At 39.2% G+C, this 18,987-nt stretch overlaps 1 protein-coding gene across 1 annotated transcript in view; it reads left to right on the plus strand.

Moving 5' to 3' along the window:
- The window catches only part of HIBADH (3-hydroxyisobutyrate dehydrogenase), a 99,567-nt gene extending 81,390 nt beyond the window's left edge, over window positions 1-18,177 (plus strand). Inside the window, exons 6-8 of the mRNA XM_053265043.1 lie at window positions 197-273; window positions 16,121-16,277; window positions 17,078-18,177. Coding sequence (XP_053121018.1) covers window positions 197-273; window positions 16,121-16,277; window positions 17,078-17,233 — 390 coding nt within the window. The 3' untranslated portion in view covers window positions 17,234-18,177. The remainder of the gene's footprint in view (window positions 1-196; window positions 274-16,120; window positions 16,278-17,077) is intronic.
- Window positions 18,178-18,987: the final 810 nt, after the last annotated feature.

Here is an 18,987-nt window from a genome sequence, read left to right on the forward strand (position 1 = left end):
GGCTGTTAAACGTTCACAATGTTTAATTACATTTAAACTGTTTAATACATGTAATTTGTTTACTGAATTTGTATCCATCCTTTCAGCACTTCAGTACTTTTAGGGTGGTTTACATAATTTAAGGTAAAATTAATGTTCCTATTAGATAATTATCTGGATAATAGAAAAATTCATTGGGTATGGAATTTATTTTCAGGCAGCAAAAATCTGCAACAACATGCTATTAGCCATCAGTATGATTGGAACTGCTGAGACTATGAATCTTGGAATCAGGTTTGTTGAATTTTATAAGATCCTTCTTATACTGGCTCTGTTGATATGTTATATGTTTCTGGCTGATTCTTCTACAGACAGAGTATTAACAGCTGTTTTCTGCAAAATGTGGTATTTAATTATAACAATGCCTTAAAAAAAATTTTGTTAACCTAGTGTAGGATTTCAGAGAGATGCTTTGGAAAGGCCATAGAATAAAACTACATGCTGTTCTCATTATGTATACTGGCTTCCATTTCTTATTTCCATATGAAACATTCATTCAATGGAGAAGAGTATCGGGCGCAACTACCTGAAAATATGGACTTTACATAATTCTGTAAAAGAAAACCTGTAAAATAAAGACCTTGCACCTGTGTGAATTCTCCTATATGCATTTTTGACATCTAGTTGCTGTTTCCTGGAACATGTTCTGTGACTTCATATCTTGCACCTAGTAACCGCTAAAGTTAGCAAACCAGCAAGGTTCCGGGAAGCACCATGGAAGCATTTATCGCCTATTTCTTCTACATTGCTCATTCCTGTCAAGACCAAACTAGGTATTAAATAATAGTTGCATCTATTTACTGAAAGTGTATTTTTTAAAAGCCAGCAACTGCATAACCTGCTGTATCTTATAGCAGCAGCAAATAGAATAACCAAGTATCTGCACAGAACCTCTCAAGTGTATAACCACTACTATATGGGCATGGGAGTGACAGAGGGAAAGGTAAGTAGCGCTACTGTTTTATACCCTGTTCAAATAAACTGGAAAGTATAGATCAAATTCCAGTATAGTGACTTCCCACTAGGGCAGGGCTGCTCAACTTCAGCTCTCCAGCTGTTTTTTGGACTACAGCTCCCAGAATCCCCAGCCACAGTGTCCAGCAATCAGGAATGATGGGAGTTGTAGGCCAACATCTGCAGGAGGGCCAAAGTTGAGCAGCCCTGCGCTAGGAGAAGAAACCAGGAGAATCACAGTCAGTAGGAAAGTTGTGTTGGCACCATTTCATCATCCTTTGGCAATATTCATAAAGGCAACATGAAATGAACAAGATTATTCCCCACTCTGTAGTTTGTGGGCCCACTTATGCTGTTGGGGGCTATAGGTTTCCTGCCTCCTCTGCTGGAACTCACATCAAAACTGAAGCATACGCTTCTCTGTTTAAAAAACAGGGCCATCTCTACCTACAGTATGGCTATTTTGCCACCGTATGATTATTAGGTAGCAAACAGACCCAGGTTGCTTCCATACTAGTCATTTTCTATGGAATTAAAATCATCTTCATCATTATGGAGAGATGACATCTCTGCCAAACTATTTCAATTCAGTGACCAACATCTAGGCCAACTGGACACTCACAGAAGAGCTTTTTTCATAGTGCAAGGAAGAGGAACATTTTCAGCAACACCGCCCCGCCCCCCATCCCTCTGCAGCCACCTCTGCCTCCTGAAAATATGTCCCTGAGCGAAGAAGGCAACAGAAATGATGGGTTGGATGCACATGCAATGACTTACAGGAAGCATTGATAAGAGTTGTGGGAAGAAGGAGCGTTAAGAACAGATAATAGAGCATTGTTATTAGCATAATGTAAACATGGAGTATTTTATTTTTATTTACCGTATCCTTAAGGAAACTAAGCTTATGAGATCACCTGACATTCTCTGTGTCTCTTCTCTCCCACCCCCGCATCAACTTCACCATGCCAGGACCAATATGAACCAAATTAGGTACAATTGTAGGAAAACATAGGGGCACCTCAATGGATTACATTATCACAAAATACACCATTGAGGTGCCCCTATGTTTTCCTACAATTGATGGCAGATTCATAAAGCTTTGAGGCACAAGTGGGCTAACATGTGAACGGCCTAAGAGATTTCAACCAAATTTGCTACAGCTGTAGGGACATATAGGGACATCTCAATGGCTTAGTTTGTAATGATGTCATCCACTCAGATTCAAGATGGCAGACACATGAATGTTTGAGTTGCAAGTGGGCTAACTTGTGAACCACCTAACCAATTTGAACCTACAGGTGTAGGGATGCCTCAATGGTGTAGTTTGTGATGATGTAATCCACCCCAATTCAAGATGGCAGTGAACATAGTCTGAAGTGGGCTAACTTGTGAGGATGGCAATTATCAATTAAAATTATAGTGAAAGGAAAGTAGGCAGATTAGTTCTTACTAGAACAACTTGTTGTTGGTTGAAATTTCATGTGATGCAAAGGCTTGCACCATAGCCATATCTCAGTGCCTGCTACCTCTGAAAACATAGGATAGTGTTTCTGTAAAGTGTACCATGTTGATAAGCTATAAATATGGGCTGATGAGATGACTGAAGTGGTGCATAGGAACACGGACATCTGGAGCATGGAACACACCTCTGTGCGAGTGTAAGCACCATCAGGGGAACTGTGCTGCAGAACAGCAGCACTCAGTTGTAAAGCTTCATGAATGCATTTGTGAGACACAATGCCTACTGGAAATAATGCATTTTGCATTGCACAACTGTATTCACAGAGCTTTATGATAGAGTGCTGCTTACCTATAGTGCAGTCCCATTGATGGTGCTTATATACGCACAGGCAGCTGCTCGTGCACCATATGTCAGCCAGTCTCTTGTTCACTTTAAATTTCATTCTAACATGTGCCATGAAACACGACTTAATATTTTGCATATTTTAGTTGTTAAAATGAAGTTACCAATTAGGCTACAAAAAGAATCTTGCTAATTCAGCACTTAGAGAATGTAATTGCTTGGTTTTTGCTGTAGGTGAGTGAAAAAGTATTTTAAAAACTATTATTATAGGACAAGGAATTCCTGTAGAAAACGTTCTGTAATGCAGGCCAACGTCTGTAGTAAGATTCTTTCTGTAGTCAGATGTCTACTCGTCTAACATTTATTTCTCTCTTTAAAAGTATGGTTTTCAACCATGCATTTCAGAGCTCAAGAGCTCAAGAATGTGTGAAAGAATCCACATCAGTCTTTTGCATCCCTAGAACATACATGGTGTTATCAGCTATGTTCTGTGATCTATCAGGAACTTGATAACCCAATTTTTGTACCCCCAGAAATGAGGAATGTGTGTATATAAAGAGATTCCTTGCTGAGGCTGGAAAACTCCTGTTCTGCATCTTTTCTGTATTACTATGCTGACATGTAGACAATAGGCATTTAGTTTATTGTAATTCTTTGGCCATTTTGATGCCATTGACTGTTGTTCCTACCCCTTGGTATGGCTTGTAATGGTTTTGAGCCAATTGTTAATCCTATTCAGTGTGTTCTTTCAAATGCTTAATAGAAAATTCTACACACATTATAAATAGTTGTGGGTCTTGATGCTGAAGTGTAAGTTTGTTTGTATAGTTTTTAAGATAATAAATGCACAAGTGTGTGTACATACACGTGAATATAGAGGCATATGTTCAAACACATGCAAGGCATATGCACCCAAAAGGAAGGACAATGGATTCACATTTCTTCTTAATTACCATATCAAGATTCGGTTGTTTTATTGAATTGCCCTTGTCTCAGATGTTAGACTATCTTGACCTATTAAGTTGTCATGTTGTAATTGAGATAAAAGAGGAATTTGCTTTGCATCAGTGCTAATTGGTTTATCAATATCCCGTACCATTTACATTTTAAAATTGAGCATCTGTAAGATAAGGAAGCGTATCTTGAACAAGCTATAATAAAACCCATAAGGTGGTATACTACTGTTGTAATTGAGGCTTGTAAAGGTGTATCATAGTCAGTTTTAAGTCATGGTTTGCTTAATGAAAAATCAATCACCTATGACTGCATTGTATTTAGTTCAAGCAGAAATTCACAAAAACCAGCTAGCCTGGAGTATTGAAATATCTGGCACCATAATGCTGTGCAGTTCTAACTAGTGTTTGTAGCACTCAAACATACAAGTATCTCTGGCTTTTCATATTCCGGGTTAAGGTTTGTTTTGTGCTGCTTTCCCCCTCTTGACATTGAACTGTGATAAAGCTCATATAGTTTTGATTAATGCCAGGTTGAGGGAAGGCAAATGCTATATGGGCTTTACCCCCATATCACTTGTAATGCAACATCATCTACAATCGCAGTTATCTACCTCCCCATAGTTCCTTCCAATCAGAGTCTTTTCCTGTTGCCAGATTGAATACAGGCAACAATATTGCTGCTCAAAGCTAACTAAATGGTGACAATATACTTCTTGAGACAGCTATCCTAATTGGGACTATCTTGTTCACCATAGAAAAGAGGCACCAGACTGCACTGTGGCTAGACTTCCCAGTTTATTAAAACAGGAAAAAAACCACACACCCCTCATATTTCCCCTTCTCTCAATCCCTGCTTAGTGGCGAGAGAGGGTCTATGCAAAGAAACAATGCTGCTATCTGCTACTGATTTGTAATATATAAGAAGGTTAATTTACTTATTGAATGTACAGCCCACTTTTCACCTTGAATGACTTCAAGGCAGTTTACAAATATCCAGATAAACATTCCATTAAAATAAAATATCACAACAAAGGTAAAGCCCACAGAAAATGATATTGGTTGCTATTAAAAGCATGATATAACTGGTCAGGGTGCACTTGAACCTAAAAGATAACAAACGTGGTGCCAGGCGAATATGTCAAGGAAAAGAGCCATAACTTGGCCACTACCACCACAGCAAAGGCCCTCTCTCAGGTTAATCACTCAGCTGTCTTCAGAAGGTTGTCTGGGGTTATGGAAGGAGGGTTACCCACAAGATCAGTGAATAGATGCAACTGTTATATAGCTTTCATGTCTTCATTAGTACTATGGGTACCATCATTTCCACTTCTAAGTCTGATTATTTCATTAATGCACCCAATGTTTGCTTTCTCTAGAAAATGCTTAGTGCCATCTTTCTTCAGTATCCCATCAAGTTGATACAGGCTGTACTCTAGAGAATTATGCATAGAGTTGAGATCCATTGTTGACAAAAGAAAGGAGCAATTAGATTGTGGAACATAACAGTGGTAAAATCTTACTTCTGCTCTTAGTCACTGGATTTTGGCCATTGTCCTAAGTCGGGCATATTAATAGCACAAGATGGGCCATGTTTCAATCCATGCTTGAATGCTAAATCATGGTGTCAGTTTGTCACTAAGTCTTAGTGACATGCTCACTTGGAAATGGCAAAGTTTTGTTGCCTAGAGAAACTGCACACATGGTTGTAGTAGATGGATGGGAGCTCTTGGCAATGTATCTTTCTTCTTAGGAGTTCTTAATGGAGGCTGGATATTGCTGTATTAAAAGGGGGGGGGAATCCCTGAAGTGTTATGAACTTATATATGTTGGTTTCTTGGCTAAAAGAGGAAAAATGAATGCGAAAATGAGGCTTGTTTTCAAAAGACAAATTGAATGCAGGTGTTTAACAGTTTCTAATGTGTTCGTATTTATATTGCCTACACTACCACATATTTTCTTAGGGAGAAGCACATTCATAGCACTTCAGATATTGTACAATAAATGTGCGTTCCTATATAGAGATTACTTTCATACAAGAATAATAATAATGTGTGAATTGACCCTAGACTATGAAAGACTGGCTTCCCACCAGAGTATCTAGTATTGACACAGCCATGCTTACATTTCAAAATGCATGATCACATGTCCGTGTGTATAAAATAGTGACATGGGCTGGAGAACTTGAGCATCCTGTATTCCATGAATGTTTCTTGTCCTTTCTAAAATTCCATTACTCATTCCATCATTACTGCTTCTGATGAATGAGAATGGTGTTTTATATTGAAACATTATTTTCTCATTTTTGTTAAACTTCCTGACTGCAGTCTGAGAGTGCTTTTGTCAGTTGCTGAAAATAACAGTTCTCCTTGATGTCCAGGAGTGGCAATGGAAAAACTATGCAGATTGAATCTGCATAGAATTGTAGCATTTGAGAGTTGGAAGGGACCTTGAGGTCTCTAATCAGGTCCCTTGAATCTCTAATCAGGTCCCTTGAATTGATTATTTTTTCCAACTTACTCTTAGAAATAGTCTTAAATTTAGTCTTAAATTTAAATTTAGTCTTAAATTTGCAATAATGTATCTTGCTAGTAAAATGTAGCAACATTTTAGTTCCTTGAACATTGTGTTCACACACACACACACACACACACACACGCCCCTCTGCAAGCTACCACTTATATATATATTTTTCAAGTAGTTTAGAACCACTAAAAATGAATGCTTCTACTATCAATTTCTTTTGGGCTGACAAGTGTGTTTTGAAATGACAGAATTGTTCTCTAATAAAATACATATAGCCTTTACAATTTATAGAGCTTTTGCAAGGCTGGGGAAAGAAAATTGTATCAGCAAGTATATATTTCCCAGTAGTAAATTCTCCCCAGAAGAATGCATTATCATGATGTGACTACATTGATATTCCATTTGTGTTGCTGGAACATTTAATTAAAACATGAGGCTATCCCTTTTTAGAATTCTTTATTTCCTTTTTTAGAAATGCTTGAATTCTTTAATAAAACAGGCAGGGTAATGGACCAAAATGTCACTCAGGCAGAGCAGAGAACTGTGTGACACCATTTTCACATGCACATTATCAAGTCATAACTCTTTTAGATAAACTTGTTTTTAGTGGCTTCCATGTTTATGGAAAATGAGGGATACACTATTTATAATGGCTGGAATCTATGAACATGCAAACACATGCACGTAGCTCCATGCACAAGGGGAAAGTGCTACCACAGATGCATGGGAAGTGCAGCTTCTTGTATCTTATGGGGTGCTTCTCCTGAGAGGTCCTCTGACCCAAAGGGTTGTTTGGGGGCTTATGGGGCTGCCACTCGAAGGAGGAACCTGGAAATCCACCATGTTCAAGCAAAACACCACCTGCTTTTGGTGATTGTGTATAAATATGCAAGAAGGTAACAATAACACACTAACCTGTCAGTCTAATTTTAAAAATGGTCAATAGCTCAGTAGCTATGAAAAGAAAATGGTGCTATCTATGCCAGTTTAAAAGACCCTAGGCAAAAGTTCCTAGAATATCAGGATATACTCAATCCAATGTATTCCAAGTGAGCATTTTTAGTTCACAAATTGCACTCATAGGAACACAGGGCTGAGAGAGATTCCTGCCTGCAACCTTGGAGCCATACCAGATAAGGAACATAAGAAGCTGCCTTATACTGAGTCAGACCATTGGTCCATCTAGCTCAATATTGTCTTCACAGACTGGCAGCGGCTTCTCCAAGGTTGCAGGCAGGAATCTCTCTCAGCCCTATCTTGGAGAAGTCGGGGGGGGGGGGACTTGAAACCTTCTGCTCTTCCCAGAGCTGCTCCATCCCCTGAGGGGAATATCTTACAGTGCTGATACATCAAGTCTCATTCATATGCAACCAAGGGAGACCCTGCTTAGCTAAGGGGACAAGTCATGCTTGCTACCACAAGACCGGCTCTCTAGCAGGATGCCAAGCTTCTGTCTGTTTTGACATATGCTGAATGGATGGTTAGTGTGATTCAAATAGTGACTAAGCTGTTGAAGCTATGACAAGTAGGGCTGAGGCAGAACCACTTACATAAAGCCTTGTTGCTGTCACCCTTGTTTTTCCCCACCAGCTCCCTCAAAACTTTTCATTTTCCTTCTTCTCTGGGGACAGGTAATGGGATCTCAAACTGAGTCACAAAGCAACAGGCCAAGAGAAGCTCCACAACTTCTGCTGAAAGAGCTCCACAATAGACTCATTCACACAACCACCAGCATTGTAGGAGAAATGCCCAGTTTGGGTAGGTGAGAGATGAGCACACTCCCAATTTTCAGTCATGTGCTTGCAAACATTAAAGTAGGAGGTAGGGAGAATGTTTGGGTGAGAGGTAGCAGCTGGGCAGGACAAGTATGCCCTACCTAGATTCTTTTCCCAGCATTTTACCGAGGTAAGAGGGAAAGCTGTCCTATCCATCTGTTGCCACACATGCAGTCATGCTTCCCTCCTCCTACCTAGATTTTTGCAGGCACACAACTGAAAATTGGAAGCACTCCCAGCTCTCCTACCCAGACTGGGTGCTACTCCTATGCTGCTAATGGTTGTGTGACTCTGATTTCTAGCAAGTCCTGAGGACTTTGTGACTCTGCACCTGGGAAACTGCTCTCTCATTGTGCCACTTTCTTTTTCATATATAATGGTGTAAGAGAGTGTTTACTGATAGCTATTGTTAGGATTGATTAATTAAACTTTTCAAATGGGTAGTGTATCAATGGAAATTCACTTTAAAAGTTCAGTGTTATAAAATTAATCTTCCACTGAAAGAACTTGTGATAGAAGCAGAGAGTTGACCCATTTAAACAATGAGGTTCAGTTCCTGCTTAGGTTCATTGGTATTAGCTCTCCAGTTCAGTTCCAGTTCTGTTCCAGAACAACTTAAAAAAATGGTTCAGTAACTGGTTTGGACTTATTGAATTGGTTTAGATACATCTAACTAGTTAATATGAGAAACAAGGTTTATGCTTTTTTTTGCTAGCACAATTTAATTTGCAGAAGAGTGGAGATGCCAAGAATTGAACCTGCGACCTGCGATGTAACGCAATACTTACATGTTTTTGTGTCAAGGTGTTTATTTTTTAACTAAAAAATAATACAGAAGATACCACAATATATACTTAAAACATTAAAAATGCATATGATGATTGAAAGCTGAATGTTGGAAGGAGGGGAGTGGCCATAAGTCATGGAAGAGCACATATTTGCATGCAGAAGGTCGCAGGTTCAATTCTTAGCATCTCCACATTGGTCTGAGAAAAGACCCTCTGGAAAGGAAATTTTGGAAAGGTGCAGTCAGTCATTGTAGGCAATACTGACCTATATAGACCAATGGACTGACTTCGTATAAGGCAGCTTAATAAGATTGACAAAACTACCCATTTTGTTTTGAATGGATTACCATGTCTTGTGTTCAGTTCCAGTTCAGATTCAAGGCAACCAAGAGATTTTAGGTTTCATTCCTAAGTTTCATTCCAGTTCACTAAAAATACCTCTCTTTGGATAAAAAACTCTTCCTGGATAAAATACTCTTCTGCAAATTAAATTGTGCTAGCAAAATATCAGTAGCAAAAAAATTCTGGCAACGATAAAGACCTAGCACTTCCAGAGGAAGGGAGTTCCACAGCTTTGGTGCCACAACAGAGAAGGCTCTGTCACATGTCCCATCTAACCATCAGGCATATGGTTCCCAACCAGAAGGCAGTGGGATGCATAGAAAGACCTTGTTATCTTGGCTGACAATCATATTCATGTGGGCGGAGGCAGTTGTTCATGTATTGTGGTTCTAAGTGCCATGAAGTAGAACATTCTGCTTCTCCTGGATTCCAGGTCAAAATTTGGAGAAAACTTTAACTATGATGATGATAAACTTGTAGAACTGTAACTAGTTAGAAGTCAACTAAAGTTCTAAACATCATTTAAACTTCACTTTTAAAGAAACCTAGGCTGGTTCTGTAATTGAGTGGTTCCTAATTCCCCATTAGTTTAGGAAGATTTTTCAGGATTTGAGTGTGGATTAGGTGCTGCAATTGTTTGCGTTGCATTCCATCAACAATGTGGTGCTTTTTCTCCTCCCCCCCACAATGTGGAACACCTTGGCAATTGTAAATGCATGCGCGCATGCACATCCTCTTGCCATGTCCGGTGGCAAGTTATTATGGGGACTGACAGACTGTCATCGTTTTGATAGCTTGAGCAGTATATCTCTTGAACAGCAATAGAGCTCTTATGCAGAAAGTATCATATGTTCCGAGCCAATTTACAGGGAAACAGCAATAACATTTTATCATGGTTGAGAGCCCAATAGCTGCTTCCTATTAAACTTGCCCTTTCAGATACCTGTCTTGGATTAATTTGTTGATTTCAAATGGAAACTCAGTCTTCTCCACTGAAGCATGACTTTCTAGGATAGACTCTTACTGAATGACAATTACTGTATATTCTATCTGCTTTCAGACCATTACAAGCTTTGGGCACAGTGGAAGACAGAGGACTTCTTCAGTAACTGATTTTAATACATGTCTAATTTTAGCTGTCAGTTATCTACGCACCAGTAGATGAATCCTCAGAAAGATGAAATGCAAAACACCTCTAACTTGCTCCTTTTAATGATATACTTGCTGCAAGGGATAAAAAAGGATGGATCAGTAAAAAAAGGGTTTCTGTCTCTTGAATAAAACTATATAAACAGTATGTAAGAGCACGTAATTTTGAAAATCTGGGAAGTTATTTTACATTTTCTTTTAAAAGAAAATGTGCTGGAAATACATGGATTGTGCCTAGAATATCTGTGTATATTAATGTATACTTTGTATTTAAGGCATTCTTGAGAACCTTCACAGGGTAGTGTTCAATTTTAAGGTGCAGATTTGTAATGAGGGTTAGAGTGCTTTTCCAATATTGCTCTGTATGTGCCTCACTATAAGTGATTAGCAGAGTCCAATGTGCAATACTTCTTTACAGTAGAATGCAATTATGCTTTGAAGATTTCATGATATCAAAGAGCCTCCAAATCCTGAACTTCTTGGTAACAAGTGAATGAAATCTTCAGGTTATATTACAGTATATACCTTTACGATATATCCTTCCCCACTTCCACATGAACCTGCCCATGCATTAACATATGCATCTGAGGCTGTGTTCACACAATCACCGGACCTTGATTTGAAAGCTAATTGGGATTAGTGAGCTGATTGTGAGACCCCAAAATTTTGGGGCAATCCTAGTAAAACCACTCTGGTTATCTGTCGTGCTTAAATGCTGGTTCATCAGAACAGTTTGACCTCGATTGTCCCAAAATTCTGGGTTCTCACAATCAGCTCCACAGGACTCACTAATCCTGATTAACATATTAACCAGGATCCTCGTGAATGTGTGAACTCAGCTTGAGTCTCTTCTCTGAGTGCTCCACTGTCTGGGATCAGACTGGTGGCAACAAGGGAGAAGGCCTTTTTGAATGGTGGTGTCCCAACAAAGGAATGCTTACCTGGTGCCTAGTTTAGTTTTTAAGCACTAGGATGATGACTTTTATTTGCTCAGGTCCTCAGTTGATTTTAGAGCTGTTGTTTTATAGTGTGCTAGAGATTCCAGATCGGCAAAGGAGTAAGAGAAGGCTGTATACTCTCTCCTTATTTATTCAACTTAAATATGCTGAACATATGCTGAGAAAAGTTGGATTGGAAGAAGATGAGCACGATTTTAAAGTTGAAGGAAGAAATGTCAATAACCTGTGCTATGCTAGTAACGCTCTACTAGCTGAGAATGCAGATGATCTGCAAGTTCTAGTAATGAGTCAAGGAGTACAATGAAAAAATGCTATTACGACTAAATGTAAAGAAGACGAAACTAAAGGCCTGCCTGGAGGCAGTAATGGGCTGGATGAGGGATAACAAACTGAAACTGAATCCAGATAAGACGGAGGTACTCATTGGGCGGGGTCGAAACTCAGGAGATGAGTTTGATCTGCCTGTTCTGGATGGGTTCACACTTCCCCGGAAGGAACAGGTAGAAGTCTGGGGGTGCTTCTGGATCCAAGCCTCTCCCTCATGTCCCAGGTTGAAGGTGTGGCTAGAAGTGCCTTCTGTCAGCTTTGGCTGATAAGCCGGCTGCATCCGTTTCTTGAGATAAACGACCTCAGAACAGTGGTACAAATGCTGGCAATGTCCAGACTGGATTACTGCAATATGCTCTATGTGGGGCTGCCCTTGTGTGTAGTCTGGAAACTACAGCTAGTTCAGAATGCGGCAGCCAGGTTGGTCTCTGGGTCATCTTGGAGGGACCATCTTACTCCCGTATTGAAAGATCTACACTGGCTGCTGATAAGTTTCCAGGCAAAATACAAGGCGCTGGTTATAACCTATAAAGCCCTAAATGGCTTGGGCCCTGGGTATTTCAGAGGACATCTTCCTTATGAACCCCACTGCCCATTGAGATCATCAGAAGAGGTCCGTCTGCAGTTGCCACTGGCTCGTCTGGTGGCTACTCAGAGACGGGCCTCCTCCACTGCTGCCCCAAATTTTAGAACGTGCTCCCTGCTGAAATAAGAACCTCCCCATCTCTGACAATATTTTAAAAGTCTTTAAAGACACACCTATTCATCCAGGCTTTTAATTAAATATTGATTTAACAGTTTTAGCATCTTTTTAGAATGTTGTTTTAGAATTTGAGTTGTTGTAATATTTTAACTTTTACTATATCATTTATTTTGTTTTAACTACTGTTTTAACTTTTTGTTTGCTTGTTGTAAACCACCCGGAGACATGAGTTTTGAGCGGTATTATTATTATTTAATTTATTTATCAAATTTATACTCCGCCCAATCTTACGTTTCTGGGCGGCCAAGAACAATTAAAACACATATAAAAGTTAAAACAGTTCACCATATAACACATATAAAGTTAAAACAATACAATAACTTAAAAACCAGAAAATTAAACAAACTATATTTTAACGTATAAAAATATGTTAAATATATAAACAAACAAACTAATGACGAGTACAGCAACCAGTCTCAGAATTGATAATGAGGACATTGAAGTGATTGATAGCGTCTGCCTTTTAGGATCGAACAGTAAAGGATCCAGCAATCAAGAAATAGCACTTGCTAGGATTGCAATGAAGGCCTTAGAAAGGATATTTAGGTGCCATGACGTGTCTATACCTACAAATATTAGACTAATCTAGAAAATGATTTGTTCCGTGACACTCTATGGATGCAGATGCTGGACTTTGAAGAAGCAAGGTAGAAAAAGTATTGATGCTTTTGAACTTTGCTGCTGGAGAAGACTTTTGAGGATACCATGGACAGCCAGGAAAACAAACAAATGGATCATAGAACAAATCAATCCAGAATGTTCACTCAGGGCACCAATGACCAGGCTCAAACTATCATACAAATGACCATATCAAACTATCAGATGTCCATAATGCTGGGGAAAGTTGAAGAAGAGGACGACCAGCAGCAAGGTGGATGGACTCGATTATGACACCAATGAAGGCACCACTGAAAGACCTAAAAGGACAAATCGAAGACAGATCATCCTGGAGAGAATCTATCTATGTGGTCGCTAAGAGTCGACACCAATTAATCAGTCAGTGCAGGCACTTATTGAATCAATTAGTGATTCCTCTCCCCACCTCTCCCCCCACTGATTCTGTTTTGCCACATTTTTAAAACCTTGTTTACCGTGGTTTTACATTTGTAGGACACTTTGACGCTCTTCTCATGATCAGTGAGAACAGCTTCTGGTGGGTCTGCGGGGAGAGTAGGCTTTGCCTGCTCTCCCCGCAGTCGAGAAGCCTCCAGGCCCTGGGCAGCTGGATCGGCCGGCCACACGACTGCCAGCTCTGTCCGGATGCCCTGCATGAGTGCGTGGGGCATTCTGGAGAGACCTCTGTGGCCAGGAAGCTGGCTGCAGCCTCCTGCTCGTGGGTCTACTCGTCTGTCACCACACACTGTGGCACATGAGCAAAAAAAGAGGTTGGCGGAGCGCTCGCTCCATTAACCTCATTTACGGGGAGGCAGGCTAATAATAATTAGGCAGGCTAGCTGCCTTGGAACCACCGGCCCACAAGCCCGGTGGTTCCGACGATCAGTAGAAAACCAGCTAGGTTCCCTTATCCTGCTTTCTACCGATCGTGGGCATAGCTTCTTTGGATATTTTTGATTTAAAAGTGGGGTCAACTTATTTAATTTAAATATTTTCAGTGCAATATTTAATTGTGGTAATATTCCAACATATGATCCATGTCAAGAACTATGGTGGTACTCCCCACCCCCTTAGTGAGCTGCTTGAAGTACATTAGAGGATACCAGTATGAAGGGGAGTAAAAATAAATACAAAACACATGCATTTGTTCTTTACATAAATATTATTTTTTTAAAGGGAAAGACAGAGAAGATATAAAATATTTGATAGTGAATCTGTTCTTAGATTGTAGGCCAGCAGGGATGCTGTTATTTAACTAAACATAACGGAGTTTTTCCTAAAACAAAAACTTGTTTTGTTGAATTTGTGGGGTGGGGATAGAGTTTGACCAGAGCCAACTGATTGATAATGCACAGAGACATTCATTGAAATATTGCCACTGATGCATTAGGGCTTTTGTTGCTTTTATATATTAAATTATTTTTAAATAATTACTTGCTGGGCTGGGTGCAGAGCATCTGTGCCTCTATTTCTCGCCGCCTCATTCTCAGCCCTCCCTCCTCCAATGTTTTTTATTTCCTCTGGCCAACCACTTTTCCCAGCCCATCACCACCACTTACTTCCCCTGCCGGCTGCCGCCTTCTCCCCCCCCCCCCGCCACCGGCCACTTTCCCTGGTGCCGCTTTCTTCAAACTTCCCCCCCCCACCGCTTTTTTCACACACCCCGGCCGCCGCTTTCTCCAACACCGCCGCCTTCACTCAACCCCACCCCCCGCCACTGCCTTCTCGCTTTGCCCAGCTCTGCTCTCTCAGCCATCCAGCTATTTCTGCCCGATCGCTTTCCCTCCCGGCAGCTTGCTCATGAACTCTTGCGAGTGCTGCCACACATGGAATTAGCGACGGGTACGTTTAAGAAAAATAAATAAATAAATAATTCATTAATTAATTATAGATTGCTTTAATATTTGAGCTTTACTACTAATATTGCACACTACAGACATAGATAGATGTTACACTGCTTGTTACAACAAGAAACCTGTTTGGTGTTGCAAGCAACATATTAGCCTGGTAAAACCATTTTAAAGCCAGTGTCTTTCCTAAATGTTGCTAGCAAGATTTCTTCCCCAAAAGTGGAAAATCAGTCTAGAGTTCATGTTATAAGAAAGTACTTTATTTTCTAGTTTAGTATGCAGTATTAGGACTAGAATAAACATGGAGTTTTCTGAAACTCTTTTTTTCTTGTCATATTAATATTTGTCAGTTTTTACAAACCTCAATATCTAGCAGGGTTTTGAAATGTGAATCCAACTTTTAGAAGCGATAGCTTCTCATCACAGTCACCAACAGAATGCCCATAAAATGACACTTTGCAACTTAGTAGCAACCTTCATAGGATCATACCGAGATTTATTTTTTTAAAGCTACGGCATTAAAATATATTTCACCACACTTCTCTTTTAAAGGCTGGCCTCAACTGCACAGCAGTTTGTGCCTTCAACTGGGTGATGGTGATAGAACAAATGACGTTTCTGCTTGGACAAGCTTTGTTTTATCAGGATCAGTAACCTTCTCAGCAATTGACCCAGAACTATAATGCATGTCTCTGAATAGATAGAGAGCATATGTCACAGTGCCGACTTGCCTCTAGAGCAAGAGAGTATAATAAAGATTTAATAAAAAGCAAGTTTGCAACAGTAAAATGTCCTTTAAGGAGAGGATTCTTTAATCTTCTTACTGGTTCTGTACAGTAGTTCTGCTTCTGGTTTGTAAGTACCAGATTGCGTTTTGTGGTGCTTGAGCCAGTTTTTGAGCGTATCATTTGAATTTTAAGATTTAGATTTTTTTAAATATCTATCTAGCTATAGATATACATGGACATCTAGATACATAGATATGTAGATAGATATACACAGATAAACGGATGAGCAAAAGAGCCACTGATTCTCAAAGGCCTTTATTTTGTGTTTCTGCTTCCACCTAATAATTTGCATGCAAAAAGCATATGGGGGATTGATGACCTTTAATTTAAGGAAGGGGCACCTCCTCTTAATATAAGTGCTCTGGATCATTTTTCAAGCCTTACAATAAAGGTAGATAAATGACAACATGGTCCAAACGTATAAAAATAAGTCACCCATGTCGTGTGCATTTTGACATGAACACTTCTCTTCTTTTGACCTTTGACAGGTTAGGGCTTGACCCAAAGCTGCTGGCCAAAATCCTAAATATGAGCTCAGGGCGTTGTTGGTCAAGCGATACTTACAACCCTGTGCCAGGCGTAATGGAAGGAGTACCTTCTGCTAACAATTACCAAGGTGGCTTTGGAACAACCCTCATGGCCAAGGTATTTATATCTTTGTATCTAAAAGCATAAATGCATAAAGATGTTGCTCATTCTTCTTGACAGACTGAATAAATAAATAATTATCTCCTCCTAAACTACCTAGAATGTTCAAATGGCTTTTAACAGAATATCAGGCTTTTACATACAGCAGTTTCATCCCCTTTCCAAAAAACATGACATAGATTAGTGGTACTGACAACTATGTACATGTTTGTTTAGTATGTATCTCATCTGTATCCTGAATCTGGTGCAGCGGGTTCAATGAATGGGTTCTTAAATTTAAAAAAGGAAAAAAGAATTTTAAAAAGGAAAACATTCTCAGATTCAGTTCTCCTGAAAGGAGAACTTCATATTCCAACAGAGGAACAACACAGGAACTTTAACTTTTAAAACATCCATGTATTGTTGAGGTTGGGCTACATGTCTGTAAGCTTGAGCTGAAATAGCTTGGTACTTCTTGCACCATTTAGCTGTCTGGTTTTAGCAGAAAATTATATCTGGTAGGTTTCTTAATTTTTAGCTTTTGCTTATAACATTTAATTTGAAAGCTTTTATAATCTGTAACTTTTAAATGAGGTTTTAGCCTGATCTTTTGACTTTTATTTATTTATTTATTTATTTATTTATTATTTTACCTATTTAATTAATGTTGTGAGCTGCCCCATACTGTTGTTATCTGGAGGGGTGGGGTATAAATATTTTAAATAAATAAATAAATTCTGATACCCCAACGTCTGCGCAGCTTTTAATTCTTGCACTTCTCTCTTTCCTCCCCCCACCCATATTCATCTTCTTTTCAGGATCTTGGCTTGGCCCAGAATTCTGCTACCAGCACTAAGACGCCAGTTCCTCTAGGATCTCTAGCTCATCAGGTCTACAGGATCATGTGTGCCAAGGGCTATGCCCAGAAAGACTTCTCCTCCGTATTCCATTTCTTACGTGAGGAGAACTTGTGAAACCTCTTCTGACAAGGGACGCTGTTAAAAACCAAACTTTCTGTGGAGCCTCCTTGCAAATTACTCAAGAAGTACATGGGTTTAATCACAGATCATGAATCACGATCTCACCTACACTTACCTGCTGGGGTCACAGCAAGATCCAGGATTTATCATCTGTTGTTTGAAAAAGTGTGGGAAATTTTATTATTTTTATTATTTGTTTAACAATAATACATAACTGAAAAAACAAAACAAAAGAACCGTAGTAAGGTTTAAAGAAAATCCAGCATGCAGGTATTTGCACATAAAACTGATGGCATGGTTCTCCACTGTGCATTAACTGTGATAAAAGGGATTAATACTGAGCTTCCTATCTAAGTAACAAACTTTCCTCTTTAAACAAAAGATTCTTTTAATGAAAAATTTCCCGGATATTTTTTTAAGCCTAGCTTTTGCTGAATTATAAATGGTAGATTTCTCATGACGTTACTGGTGGAAGATAGTTAAGAAATAATTAAAAATTGTTGGAAAGCTGCTATCCATATGGTTTAAAATGGTAGACATAGTTAAAATAACAGTGTGTGTGTGCGTGCGCATGTGTGTTTCCAACTCTAACCTGATTTTATACTACTTTTTTTTAAAAAACCCTTTTCACACATTTTCAAAAGTTCTTGGTCTTCTAACTTCATTAATACACACTTGGCTTGGGCAACTACTGCATCATTATATATCTAGATTGGGAGGGAAGCATCATTTTGAAATAAATAAAATGCAAGATGGCAAAGGATCTCTAATTCTTATTATTTTGCTTGTTTTGCTTTAATTGTTGTTGGTTTCTGTGCATTCAAATAGAGGTGAAAGTGTATTTGAAAAATATGTAAAGAGAATCAAACACCTGTAAACTATGTAAATGTCTATGGTTAAGTAAATTCATTAAATTTTTCCTGCTTGTTTGTTTAGAATGAAGTCTCCAACCTTAAAATTGGTAACCACAATTTAAGACACAGGGATGTGGAAATAAGTACAATAAATATTAATATTTCAATATAATGGCTTTAAATATCTTGATCTCGTGGTTATATATATATATATATATATATATATATATATATATATATGTTTGAAGAAACTGGCTGACATGTAATGCAGCCTTATGAAGTTGGAGGAAGAGTTCCATCTTTGCAAGGAGCTGGTAAACTAGCTGTGTGCAAGACTTTGCTTGCAGGCCAGAGCGGGCTGAAGGAGATGAGGAGACAATTTTTCCTGCTCTCTCCTCCATGGAAATTCCCTTCTTCTTGCCAGAAATATGTCCCCAAGGGCTGTGCAATCCTCAGGAACATATTCCTGGCTACAAAAAGGGCTTTTCCACAGAGGGGACTGCTGCAAAAATTGCTTCCTCATCCTTCCCCTCTTGCACTAGGCTACAGACTAGGCTTTGCTCACAATTAATTTACTGGCTTCTTGCGAGGACGGAGTTCTTTCTCTGCCTGCATAAGACTGTGCTGCATGTCAGCCCCTATTTTTACAGAGAGGAACCTCTGAGTATGTTCATTAGAAAAAGTAAAGTTACATCAGAAGTGCCTGTTCACCAGAGTTTTGGGGAGGGGTAGGTAAACCAGGCATAAGAACTAAAAGCCATCTAAGATCTTTATTCTGAGATGATTCCTTATATCTTTACTATGTTATATAATCACTGCTGAGATACTTGTATCTCTGATTCCTTACTAAATTGAAACTTAGATTTCCCATTAGCTACATTAGACTTGTGGACT

This window comes from Hemicordylus capensis, chromosome 6 (assembly GCF_027244095.1).
Source record: "Hemicordylus capensis ecotype Gifberg chromosome 6, rHemCap1.1.pri, whole genome shotgun sequence".
NCBI lineage: Eukaryota > Metazoa > Chordata > Lepidosauria > Squamata > Cordylidae > Hemicordylus > Hemicordylus capensis.